We start from the raw sequence: 12,972 nt of genomic DNA on the forward strand, positions 1-12,972 counted from the left end.
CTGAAAAAAAATCAAACCAAAAACCAAACAAAACCTCAAAAAAAAAACCCCAAAAAGATTATCCTTGTCTTTACAATATTTCCCCCCCCCTCAAAGTAATATTCCATTTCCTCCTAACTGTCCAATCTTCACATTCACTTGTGGTTTACTTGTGTACCTCATTAAACAACTATTTTAGTTCCCAGGGCATTTTATAATGTTGATCATTCCCTTCAATTTAAGCAAGTAAACAGACAGACACAAAATAAAAAGAAACAAAATTAAAAAAGTATAACTCTAACTTACAATTACCTGCTGGTCAGGCGAGACTGACTCAAGTGCTTTCTGAATAACGCGACAACCATACATCTGCAGGGCTAATGGCAGAACATGACCACGTATGCGTGTTGCTAGGGCTAGCTTCTGATCCAGGCTTCCAAACTACAAGAAAACATATGCTGTTAACAAATGAAGACATATTGCAGCATGCTGGAATCTACATGTCAGAGGAAGTACTTTCATGATGTGTTTTTTACTGGGTACCTCAAATAATTTTTCCCTTTGTACTTTTGTTGGGCATATTTATCAGAATCTTTTGTTTTCTAAATGCAACATTTTGTAATATTCCAAATTCCAGTCACATACCTGCTATCAAATGCATGACCTTGAAAGACAGGAGAAGAAACTGAAGTAGTTTATATTTGCCTGTTGGTAGGAATGTTTGAGTGCAATAACCCATTTATTTAGACAAATTACACCAGGCAAATTAATTACCGATTCCTATAACATATTAAATCAGATTTTCTTTGGTATCTCAAATTTTTTCTGATCAGTGTATCTTACATCTTGCATACAGTAAGCAAGCTGTAACAGGAAGGGGAGGGGGAGAAGATTTCAACCCTTGAAATAGCATCTTGGTAACTTCATGTGGATTGAAGATCATTCTCACCATTGGCACTTTGGGAAATCTAGAAGTACTTGGGGTTTGCAGAACAAAATCACAATGTTTTTGTGCAATGGCTGGATTAAGAGTTTAATTCAATCAACGTTTTTCAGCAGAAACTAATTCCTGCCATTATTATTCCCTCCATGGCGCTACTACAACCTTCTGTGATGCTTCACACTGAGCAGAGTAGAACCCAGTTAAGCTTCATAATAGCACACGTAACCCTGTTCCCAGATCCCCACACAAGCTCCTGAGTTAGCACAATACAAGTGACCACACTGAAGTGTCCAGTGGGGTGGCACCAGTAGTATTCATGCAACACTGCTGAGAACTGCCAAACCCCATACATGTAGTCACTTGAGGCTGAAGAAAGTGCAACCAACTTCATCTTCCTACTTAAATAATGAAGTAAGGCCCTTACTACAACTAAGGCCTAGTGCACAGTTTTCTTGAGAACTCTTCTGCAGAATTAAGATGAAAACCATCCAACCTAACATGGAAAAAATCAGCAACTGATGACCCCTGGACAAGATCAACTACATGCCATACATCAGACACTCTTCAGATGTTTTGAGTTGTAAAAAAGCATGCAAAAAAGTGAACACAATTTCATACATTACATACTTAAAAACTACATTCCTGTTTACAGCAACCACTTTCACAGAATCATTTCAGTTTTCACAAGTGGGTACCCCATGAAACATAGATTCTATAGAATGGTTTGGGTTGCAAGGGACCTCAAAGGGACACCTTCCACTACACCAGGTTGTTTCAAGTCCCATCCAACCTGGCCTTGAACACTGACTAGGATGGGGCAGCCACAGCTTCCCTGGGCAACCTGTGCCAGTGCCTCACCACCCTCATACTAAATAATTTCTTCCCAATACCTAATCTAAATGTACCCTCTTTCAGTTTAAAGCCATTACACCTTGTCCTATCAATACCTGATCTTATAAATCCCTCTAGGGCTCTCCAGGCCTGTTTAGGTACTGTAAGGGATGTTTTCCAGCTTCACCTTCTATCCACCTAAACTGATACGGTCCTTGATTTAAAGTACAGTACGCTAGAGATTTTTCATACATATAATTTTTTACCAGAACACAGGTACTGCTTTTTCTTCTAGATGAAATCTTGTAACTTTCTGATAAGGCTTTGTCTTTTTTAACCCCCTATTTTTTAACAAAAACAAAAGCTGTTTTAAGTACTAGTTCTAGTAATACTAGATATATCTTAACATCCCTTCATCAAAATCCTTCCACCTCAATACATTTTATGAGTTTCTTCATAGACGGCTCTGGATGAAGTTCACACAGCTATTTATGTGGGTGCAAGAGTATTTTCCTGGCCCACTTTTACCAGTAAAACTATCCTTCAAATCTTTATGTTCCACATCATCTGCTGAAAACCTCTGTAAATTATGCTAAAAGTCTTGCAAAGCCTGAGTGTGCAGCCTGTGAATTCACCAACATTCACCAATATATACACCATCAGTGTTAAGAGAAACTGTGCCTGTTATGAGAAGGAAGTGGGGGACAGAAAACAGAAAACACGTGTGCAGTGTTACATACTTGGGTTCTGTGGTAAAAGTCCAGTGGAATTCTGCTATGATGTTAAGAAAAAAAAATTATCAGATTTTAAAAGCATTTAATTCTAATTTCTGTTCTAACACTTAGTTTATGCTTACCTCGAAGAACTTCTGTATTACATAGTTTCCAAACACATCAGTCATCAATTGATATGCTGCTTGCAGGATCTCATTAAATACCATCTGGCGCTCAGCTGGAGTAGCTCGCTCCAGCTTTTGCTGTATAAATCTAAGTGCAGAAAAAGGTCCATTATGCTTTACATAAACAACAGGAAAACCTCTCAAACGCTGTTTCAATGAGACACTTCAAAATTCCAAAGTAAGTATTCAACGTTTATAAAATTTATTAAAATGAAAGTAGTGCCTCTGCATATAAAAGGACACATTTTAGTAAAAACTTTCATTTGAGAAGGATTAAAGATGAAAAGAGTAACAATAACTAAGTACCTGATGAGGTATTGCTGAAAAATGATTTTACATTTCAGATGCCAGCTGTTTTGTTTTCTTAATCAATGCCTTTTTGATACCTAAATACTAGAGTTTACAAGTCTAGTTATGAGGCTATTTATACACTGAGAAGTTCTACAAGCAGCTAAACTTATACTACTTTTATAATGAGATTTCTTGGAGAAGAAAAAGGTCAATGTAAGAGCATGTGCTTCAATTACTGGCATGCTTTTTATTAAGATGACTAGCAGCTAATTCAAACGTTTGATGTTAATATGACAATATCAAAGCAGTAAAATGTTATTAAGTTATTGACTACAATAATTACCTAGAACCATGCTGGTCTTGGGAAAACTCAACAATATGTCCAATAAGGTCTCTTAGTTGAAGATTAGGGAAACGATTGTTTCTGAAATCTTCCAGCAACCGACTACGTCCAGAAGGCATAATATCAGACCTACTGTAACGAAGGCGTGAAGGAGGGAAGAGCTGACTGGTGGAGCTAAAGAGACTGGAGGTACTTGCTGCACTGCGATACTTTGCTTCAGCTCCAGGTGCTGCAGAAATATAGCGACCACTACCATTTGTCAGTCCTCCTACAAGGAAGCAGTTCTGTCAGTAAAAGCCGTAAGGAAAATAAGCACAGAAAAACATTAAGTGTACTAGAAATACAGATACACCCTGGAGCCAAAGAACACAACAGCATTGTCTTGTTATTTGTATTTACCTCATTATGGATGGAGGGGTTAAGATAACTTTAACTTTCAATAAATAAAACCATCCTCCTCATTTTTATTTTACGTGAAGGGCACCAGGAAAAGATATGTCATTAGAAGAATATAACAAAGCAGGTAAAGTGAGCACCCAGACTTACAGAAACTTTAGAACTGGGTGGACCTTAGCTCAGTGGGCAGATTTCCACTTCACAAGTGGTACTGACTTAGAGCCTTGTTAGTAGTCTCAAAGTTAGCCAATTGTTTCAAATAGACCATGAAATCTGAACTACCCTTCAGTCCCTACTGAGGCACCTTCCCAACTTACAGCATTAAAGGGCATTTTCTGGGAGGCACACATGGTGCCTCTTGTGATGCTGTACCTGTTCTGCAGGATATGTGATGACTTCAGCATGCTAGGCTTTTAATCTGGTACCTCTTGTAAGCACCAAGTACGTCAAATTTCAAACCAGGTAGCTAAGAATGCTCTACTTAATTCTAAAACAACCAAAGATATCTAAAACTGAAGCTCCTTTTAGAGACACAAAATCCTTTCCTTGCTGCAAAACCAGTCATCACTCTCACTACACTTCATCTGTCCTTACTTCCTAAAAACTGAATTGCCTATATTTAGGTCCTACTCCTTTCTGCTAATGATTCCACCTACAGCTATCATCATCTCAGTCCTGTAGATTTCGCCTCATGTATTGTTTCCTAATCAACTGATATCACTCTGAACTCCTCCAGTAGGCCTCCCTCCTCTCCACTGTACAACAGGCAGCAATTATCCTAAGCAGCATGCAAACAAAGCATCTATACTATACTACAAGTGGAAATATTCAAAGACAATTCCCACCTAGAAACCTCAACTCTACTTTAAAAAAAAAAAGACTGAAAACCAACAACCTAAAATTATCAAGTATGAATTGAAAAAGGAAAGCATTTGCAGTTTCCCTATCTAGAAAGTGACAGTAACTGAAAGCCCTTCCAAAGCCCAGAGAAGTATCTACACTTGTATTTAAAACAAACTGCAGTATGTGCTGTTTGAATGGTGCCCTATTACAAAATTAATTAATAAAAAACAAAATAAAAAAGAAATCAGCTGACAGGGCCCCAGCCAAGCATTTCTTTGGTTCCAAGTATTTATAAAGCCAGGCGACAACAGTGTTACAGTGGGCTGGTAATGTATTAATGGTAAAGTATCTTTTTTGTAAGGTCAAACTACAATACCAGAATCTCAGATGTTAGTGCTCTGCAAGACATATCAAGCATCACATCTATTGCACTGTAGAGGATTGTGCCCTAAAGTAGAAAAAATTAGTATTTATTTTACAATTAGTTTTCAAAATTCAGTGGTAAGAATCAATAAAGAATCAGTAAAAACCTTATACCTCACAATATCTTTTAAAACACACTAGGCTTTTATTTTAAATTAAAGCCTCTTAATTCACTACAGCCAGAAAAATACAGGTTTTCAATTATCATTTTTCATTTCCATTGACAATCACTAGTTCCTGGAAAGAGCTGGCAGCGATATGATACTAACAGACAAGAAGAACGAAGAAATCCAACATTCTGCATACTGCAGAATGATGTTATACAGTCATTTTTCTTCTAGGAACAGCCTTTTAAAAAAAAGTTATGCACCTGAAATTATGGTATTTCTTTTCTACATTATTTAGACATATTAATGCAACCCTAGCTTACCTGTAAATGCTGTGTAGTAACACTATCCAACGCCACGAGAGGGCAGCAAAGCTTATTTAAAAGGAAGCCTTGGAGGCTACTTTCCTGTTGTAGCATCTATCTTGCTCCACTGATCACATGCTCAATTCTGTGCCAGAAACTAAGGGCAGTTTTGGTTACATGTTCTCAAACTGCATGGCTATAATTATCATACAGCGTCATGGAATTGCACGTAAATCAGGAATTCTTTCAGTCATTTTTTTTTTTAACGTAAATTAAGAAACTTGTTAGCTTTTAACAAATACACTACATACGTGTAGTAGAACTACATGTACACAATACGTTTCAATCAGGATTATCAAGTCTTTCTTCAGCCTAGTTTGGGAACCACTCCTTTTCAAGACTTGTAAGATGACTATGCTGCAGCTGGGAGGCTCCTGTCTAGCCTGTGAAACTACTTCAGACAATCGCGTTAAGCAGTATCCTAACACAGGAAGACTGAAAACATACCCATTGTGCCTCGAAGAACCTGTCAGACTTCAAAAGCGCACAGAAAGCTTAACCTTGTAAACCCCTGGACACTATTATAAAGAACAGCAATTTAAAAGGTAATTGGCTTTCTTCTCATGTAACCTTTCATTACAGCAGCAGATCTGAAAAATACTTAAAACCCCTGAACTAAAAGCACATTGTCACAGGTACTTACTACACACAGTTATACTCTTGCATACAATGGACTATTCTCCTAAATATTGTGCTTATTACTTTCTCAGTCCAAAACCATCAAAGCATTAATGTGGACATTCGGGATACCTGGCCTGCTTCCTGAAAATTGAGTGTGAACAGCTCAGAAAAGGAAAACTGGAATCTGAATTCTAGCTACCCAAATCCTGGTGGGCCTACTGCATCTCCATGTTCTTCTAGAACTGGGGACACTTGTTTCAGAGATTCTGAACTAAAAAGATAACAACCTAGGTCTTTTAAATTATTTGGAGAACATGCTCTACTGAGTAAAAGCACCCACTCTAAACAGTTCTGCAAACACATTTTAAGACTGTATCAGGCATCACTTACAGCCACAGAATTACAACTCTGGGGAATAAAGAGTGCAGTTTGTTCTTCAGTTAGTCACTTAGCGATCACTACTGATCTGGTAAAACAAAGATCTCTAACGTAATGAATAATTTTGTTTTACAGTTTAATTGAATCTAAATCCCTGTGGCTAGTCCATAGGGAAGAAGAGGCACAGAGATATAAAAGGGATCTAGACCACCTAAACCAGAGCCTTACTAAGCTTCAAGGAGACGAAGCATGTTAGATTACTACATCCTCAATGTCAACAGCATATTTAATGTAAAGGAGAACATGAAAATATTAAAAACTAGATCTAGACACATTAATTTTGACAGCATTAATCTGTCAGTACATATTACTAAACTATTTCTGCAGTAGTTTCTAACCAAAACACGAAAGAAATTTACTGCACAGTACCTGTTTAAATCAATCAACAGTATTATTTTCTAGTAAAACACGTACGAGTAAACACTCCAAACTTGATTTCTACAAAGTATTTGCTCATCTGTAAAAAACCAGCTTCACCTCATGCTCAGCTAAAAATTTCATCTTCATAGGGAAAACAGAATTACACATATATATGTACACACATACATATATATATAATGAATCAATGACAGTGCTTATTATGCCTGGCTTACCAAAGTGCTATGAGTAGGTAACACAACAGAGACAATGCAAAGTTCCCCACACTATTGCCAAGGGGCCTTTATTCTCACCCAGAATGATCACTTCTGAAGACAAAAGCATCAAACCTAAACTACTAGCAAGCTTGGCTTGCAAGGCACACAAAATAATTACCTCCAAAAGACCAGACTTTAAAAATCCTACTCTACACCAAACCCTTGAAATGCTGCAATGTACCATCAAACAAAGTACTATGAAGATAAAAGGAGTTTCTATAGCATAGGAAAAATACTTCCTCCTGATTTTGTCCCTGGGAGTGAAAGGGTAGTTCAAATTCATGACCTTACTGCTCCAACTGATTACAGTAAAGAAGCAGTTAACAGACAACTGACAAATCCCTTCAAATGCAGGAAAACTGACACTGGAACAAAGTAATTAACACATTCCTACTTTAGGATGTTGGATAAGAGTTGGTGAGAAAAGACAGAAAACAGTAAAATATCACAAATATCTTGTAAAAGGGAAATTGGTCTTTTAAGCTACAAACTGCAGCAGTGTCTGACAAAGGGGTTATAAAACCATGCACCCTTTCCCAGTATTGTGCTCTGGTATTCTGGTGGCTGAAACATGAGCAAGTGAGTTTGATACCCTTTTTAAAACAGGAATTAAACTTAGCTGAACCTGTTGATATTAAGCAGGCAGGACAACAAGTTTTGAAAGTGGAGGAAGAGCTGCATTTGACAGGCATTATCAGAATACCAGTGGAAACTGCATGCAGACATGAACTTACAATGTTGTTCTACTCTGAAAAGTGATTACGTGATAATCATACCCTTCTTAAAATATACTCCCTTTGATTTCAGGTATAACTCTCACTTGGTGAGAAAGCTTTGCCTTCTTAGTTTTATTTTTTTATATCTGAGAACAAACCAAATGCTTCCAAAAAGTGGTTGATGAACACATCAGAATAAATTCAACAGGACAGACAATTAACTGCAGAAATAACCTTCAACTTTCTGTGCCAGTACACCTTGGATATAACTGCCCAAAGGCACAACACAGAGCAGACTGCAGAGAATGCTGAAAAAATTACTGCATTTCTGCCAAAGCAAAAATCCAAAAGACCTCAATTGCCAAAGTTTCAGACTGATCTGGTAAGGTAGCAAAAATTTACCCATAATCAAGGTCCACTTCATTTGGAAGATGAAGAGGCAGTACACATGGAAGCCATCAAGGTTGTGTCAATTTTCAGAGTACAACTGCACATTCTGGCCTTTACACACTGATCTAGAACATGATTTAACAAGCTACTAAGCTTAGTTCACACAGCCAAACAGCCCTAAACGGATTCAAATCAGTATTTAACAGTTTCTGATAACAGAGGTAGTCCTCTATACTGATCACAGTTTATTTTCTCAGCATTGAAAGAAGTCTTTCAACATTTATCAAATGTGAAACAACACAAAACTTTGGCTGTTTTGAATTTTCGATAATGCCTTCCAAAGTTTGATTTCAGTATAGTTTTCAGCCATATGAAAACTATTGTGAGAGTACTTTGAACAGAAAGAAAGAAAGAGATTTCCATGATAACCCCATTGTCAGATGTTCAGAACTTTCTCAAAAGCCGCCATTTGGGCTGAAACTTTCCATGCTCGGTCTCAGCCCAAAGGTGCACTTTGTAGACCTGAAAAAGGAAAAAAGGTAAGTAAAAAAAAATAAAATGTGCTGAAACATCCCCTTGCCCTGTTTTACTTCGGGTATGCAGCACTTAACTGTGAAGGGGATACTGAACTAGAAATGTAATATATTTAAATTACTTTTTAAACCTTGTTACACAAATCACTCACACATGTCTCAAAGTGTATTCTGGTAGGCACTTTTAAAGTTTTGCCCATTTTATTTGTATTTACCGAAGTACAGGGGATTAGGTTGCCTGTTACATGCACAGAATCATGCACTGAACAGTTACTGGAGCAACAAGCAAGTCAATGTTGAGATGACATCCAATTTCACTGTATGATTTTAGCATCCAAATTAAATGACCACAAATATTTGCAGTGAAAAACAGAGAAAGCTTATCAAGTAACCTCAGGTTAGAGGCGTTATCTTCTAAATATACTGCAGGCTGTGGCAGGGTTTCTTTACATTTGTAAACTATTTTTCTTTTTGGTGATTTTTTTTACGTTTGAGCCCCCATGTCATCTAACTAGCTCAAAAGATTTTCTAAAACATTACTATCATCATTCCTTAAAAAAATGCATTTGATAACAGAAAGCCACCACTGATGAAGCCTTTGCTACTCCTTTCAAACTGCATTTTTTTCCACAAGCCTGGTGCTAAACCGTCTTCCTGGCAAAGCATCTGGGCCACAGGATAGTAGGCTCACTGATACACAAATCACCTTTCAATATGTTTTATACTGAGTCCTTTGCTCACTTTCCTACTTTAGAAAAGTAGGGGGCAGTAGTGAAAGTCACTTCACGGTTAAACACAGTATTGTCTTAAAACGCCCTTTAAGTGGTAATACACTGAAGTAGAAAAAATGTAATGCACCTTTGCTTGTCATACTGTAGAAACATAATACACAAGGAACAGTAAATCTTACTGGGCTCTCTACCGGGCTTCTGCAAGGGAAGAAAAACCACTTGTTGGCCTGATACTGCAAAACACTGAGTGCCCTCCACTGTTAAATCAAGTAGCATTTGAGAGCACTCTTCACCTTTCAGGAATGGGCCTACTTCATTACAAAACTGTTTAACAGCAAAGGTAACGTGACATCTCTTACGCAACACATATTTTACACACAGAAATACATACACACATACAAACAAAAAGTGTTTTTTTTTTGTTTTTTGTTTTTGTATTTTTTTACCTAAATGCAAACTGGATGAGGATCCATGTGATGAAAGTGATGGCGGTGGCGTAAGTGAATGTCCTGGCGTTTGGCTTGGCAGAGGCATGCCTATTGGACTTGGAGAGGAGGAAAATCCCAGACTATTGTAAAATGGCTGCCCTATGGGTGCTAGGCTGCTACTAGATCTTTTGTACAAGTCAGAGCTAGTAGATAGAGAATCTCTCCTTGTGGCACTACTACTTGCAGAACTGCCAACTGAAGAAGAAATAAAAAGACCCTAATTACACAGTGTCAACTGAATGAAACCTATCCCCAACTACAGCTGGGCAATAACAGATGCGATCACAATAATTACAGCAATCGTTATGACAAAGACAAATTACTGTGATTACCACACATGCTTTTAAGTAAATCTAAGTGAGTATAAACATACCACTGATAAGTAATTTCACCAATGCCCATGTCTTTCAACATTTCATTCTAGACTTCTCACAGTAATATTGCAGTACTCTGATTTACCCTCCTGGCTTCAGGCTTTGGGACAAACATGGAATTTAAGAGATTAAGTTACACTAACACTTTATAGAACAAATGATTCTAAAAATATTCCCACTGAACTCATTGATAATTGCTTTTCCACTGTAAATTATCAGTCAGTGATACTTGATTTCAGGAAAAAGGCTCAAGACAATTGGTTGTTGTCGTTTAAGGGTTCAGAAAACAATTTATGTTCCTGTTCAGCTGTTTCTGAACTTCCTCTTGTTTGTGAACCCCTCACCTGTAGGAAAAAAACAACTACTTAAAATTCCCTATAAGAATTATGGTTCTCAAAGAGGTGTTTTGAAAAGATATTATAAAGAGGGAATAAATAGGCTAAGAACAAGATGAGAAGCAGAGCAGAGACAAGAAAATTACGGTAAGAAACTAAAAATGGAACTTTACTGCTACCAGTATTTCTGAAAGTTGAATTAGACTAGAAGCTTGGATAGCAGTATATTACTGAAGGACTGATTATCCTGCACAGCACCATTCAGCAGGGTAATGAACAGTCTAGGATAAATTAGGAGAATAAAAAGCTTTTAGAAGTGTTAAATTCTAGTATCTGTTGAGTACTAGTGATATATTAAACTAGAGTGCCTATTTTAAACACTGGAACATTATTATACTCATGAACAAAACCACATTCTGGATATTTTGATAACAAAGATGCTTCTTAAGCTGAATTTGGAAAATCTGATTTCTACTTCCAATTTAAAAATGAGAAGGCCAGAATTTACACTTCCATCATCTTTACCCCTGTCAGGTACCTTCCTACTAAAGCTATCAGCAGGACCCAATATAAAGGTTGCCTGATACTTCCTATTTTAAGACCTTTTTTTTTTTTCTCATAACATTAGCAACTTGGCCAATACTTTTCATGGCAGGTACCTGCTTAGACCAAATTTTGCAAAGTAGTTATGCCCAAACAACACTGCAATTTCAGAAAAACAGGCAAGGAAAGATGCTTTATGCTTAGCAAAATAATCCAGCTACCTATTATATGAGAAGTTAATGCTTCACGTACTCAGACCAATATGCTAGCAACAGAAGACCTTACTTTCACTGTAGCTCTCTCTGACGGAGCTAAAAATCTTAGCAAATATCACAGTTCTTCCAAGTTTAGCACAGATCTCCTACAGACACACAGGTGAAAACTTAAAACTCCTGTCCATACACAGCCATGTCTGAGATGGCTGATAGAGGTTTTCCCTGCAATTTAACTTCTAGGCGTCTATGTGCCATGCCAAAAATGGACTCAAATTGCTGTCCAAGGTCCCACCTTGTGTTTGGAAAGTGCATCAGACATTGTGAAAAGGAAGCCTTCTACTTCAAATGCAGAGGAGACAACAGCCAAACACAAGAAATACACCAAGGAAAAAGGAAAAGGGAGAAAAAAAAAAAAAAGAAGGAAACCAGAACAAGGAAGAGAGAAAGGTCAGACAGGAGCCAACAAGGACACTGCAAGAAAAACTGCAAGCACTTTCGAAACCAGTGGGACTGAAGATGAAGAGAGTGGATCTGAAGAAAGGTTAGGCTGTGGAAGGTATATGTAACTGTGGGGCAAAAAGACTGGAACAGCAAGCTGCTGATGGGCACATTACACAGTACAAGCAGAAACAGAAACATATTTGGAAGGGAAAATGAGAGATAGGTATTGCCTGGAAACTGGGAAGGAAGACATACTAGAGAAGAAGCCAAAAGGAAAAGATACTGGACTAACTAGGCAAGGAGTCTGGGAATAAGAAATCAGAAGAGCAAACTAAGGCAGCAGTTGAAAGAAATCTCAAGATTTAAGACTAGCTCTACAAGTTCTGGCTCGGCTACAGAAGCATGTGAATGTTAATACAGCGCTACATGAGGGACTGTTATTTCTCTGGCTATTAATAAAACCAAGCAAACTTTAGTCTGCTTTCAGAGTGTCTTACTCAGCTAAATTACTGCAGCTTAACAAGTTACTGTGAACCAGCTGAGCTGCATTTTCACACACACACAAACAAAGCTCACAAAACCCAGCTTGAATTAGCTTACCCCTCTTCACCACTATCTAAGGTAATGCAATTACTTTACACTTGTTACACGCCAGAAATTGGCATCTGGAAAGCTGCCATAGTGGATCCAATTCTTAGTTACCTCTTAAGCTGCAGTAATTTATCATGTACCTAAACCTTTAAATGAAGTATGAGTGACCTCATAATAAAAGAGACGGTAAAGTACGAACAGCCATTTATACGGTATGTTTGCCTCTTCTGGTTTTTATTCTGTGATTCAGCCATTTAGCTACAACATGTTCACCACTGCATTTTTTGCAGAGCTATTATTTTTTTCCCCCTGCAATAACTGAAATCATAAGGGGAAGATCTGTATTGCCATCTGTCAATCTTCATGGCTGTATTTTAACTGACATTCAAGCTTTACAACACACTACGGGGAGTTACAAAGAAGCTGAAACTTTGGCAAATAAAAAATTGAACTTGTTTTTGATTTGCCTCAACAAGTAATAACCCTATTTGTGTAAGTACTC

At 37.5% G+C, this 12,972-nt stretch overlaps 1 protein-coding gene across 11 annotated transcripts in view; it reads right to left on the reverse strand.

Annotated features, from left to right (window-relative positions):
• Positions 1-12,972, reverse strand: part of PUM2 (pumilio RNA binding family member 2) — a 76,838-nt gene that overhangs the window by 6,110 nt on the left and 57,756 nt on the right. For 7 of the 11 annotated variants that reach the window (XM_061460895.1, XM_061460894.1, XM_061460896.1 and 4 more), the window contains 4 exons: positions 9,930-10,166; positions 3,286-3,553; positions 2,610-2,739; positions 286-420 (listed from right to left, as the gene is read on the reverse strand). In XM_061460895.1, the coding sequence (XP_061316879.1) occupies positions 286-420; positions 2,610-2,739; positions 3,286-3,553; positions 9,930-10,166 (770 nt within the window). The remainder of the gene's footprint in view (positions 1-285; positions 421-2,609; positions 2,740-3,285; positions 3,554-9,929; positions 10,167-12,972) is intronic. The other 4 variants (XM_061460892.1, XM_061460891.1, XM_061460900.1 and 1 more) reach the window with 3 other exon arrangements.

Source organism: Pezoporus flaviventris, unplaced genomic scaffold, assembly GCF_033815535.1.
Source record: "Pezoporus flaviventris isolate CSIRO_AGI_PZ_B2104156 unplaced genomic scaffold, CSIRO_AGI_Pfla_v1 ptg000031l, whole genome shotgun sequence".
Classification (NCBI taxonomy): Eukaryota; Metazoa; Chordata; class Aves; order Psittaciformes; family Psittacidae; genus Pezoporus; species Pezoporus flaviventris.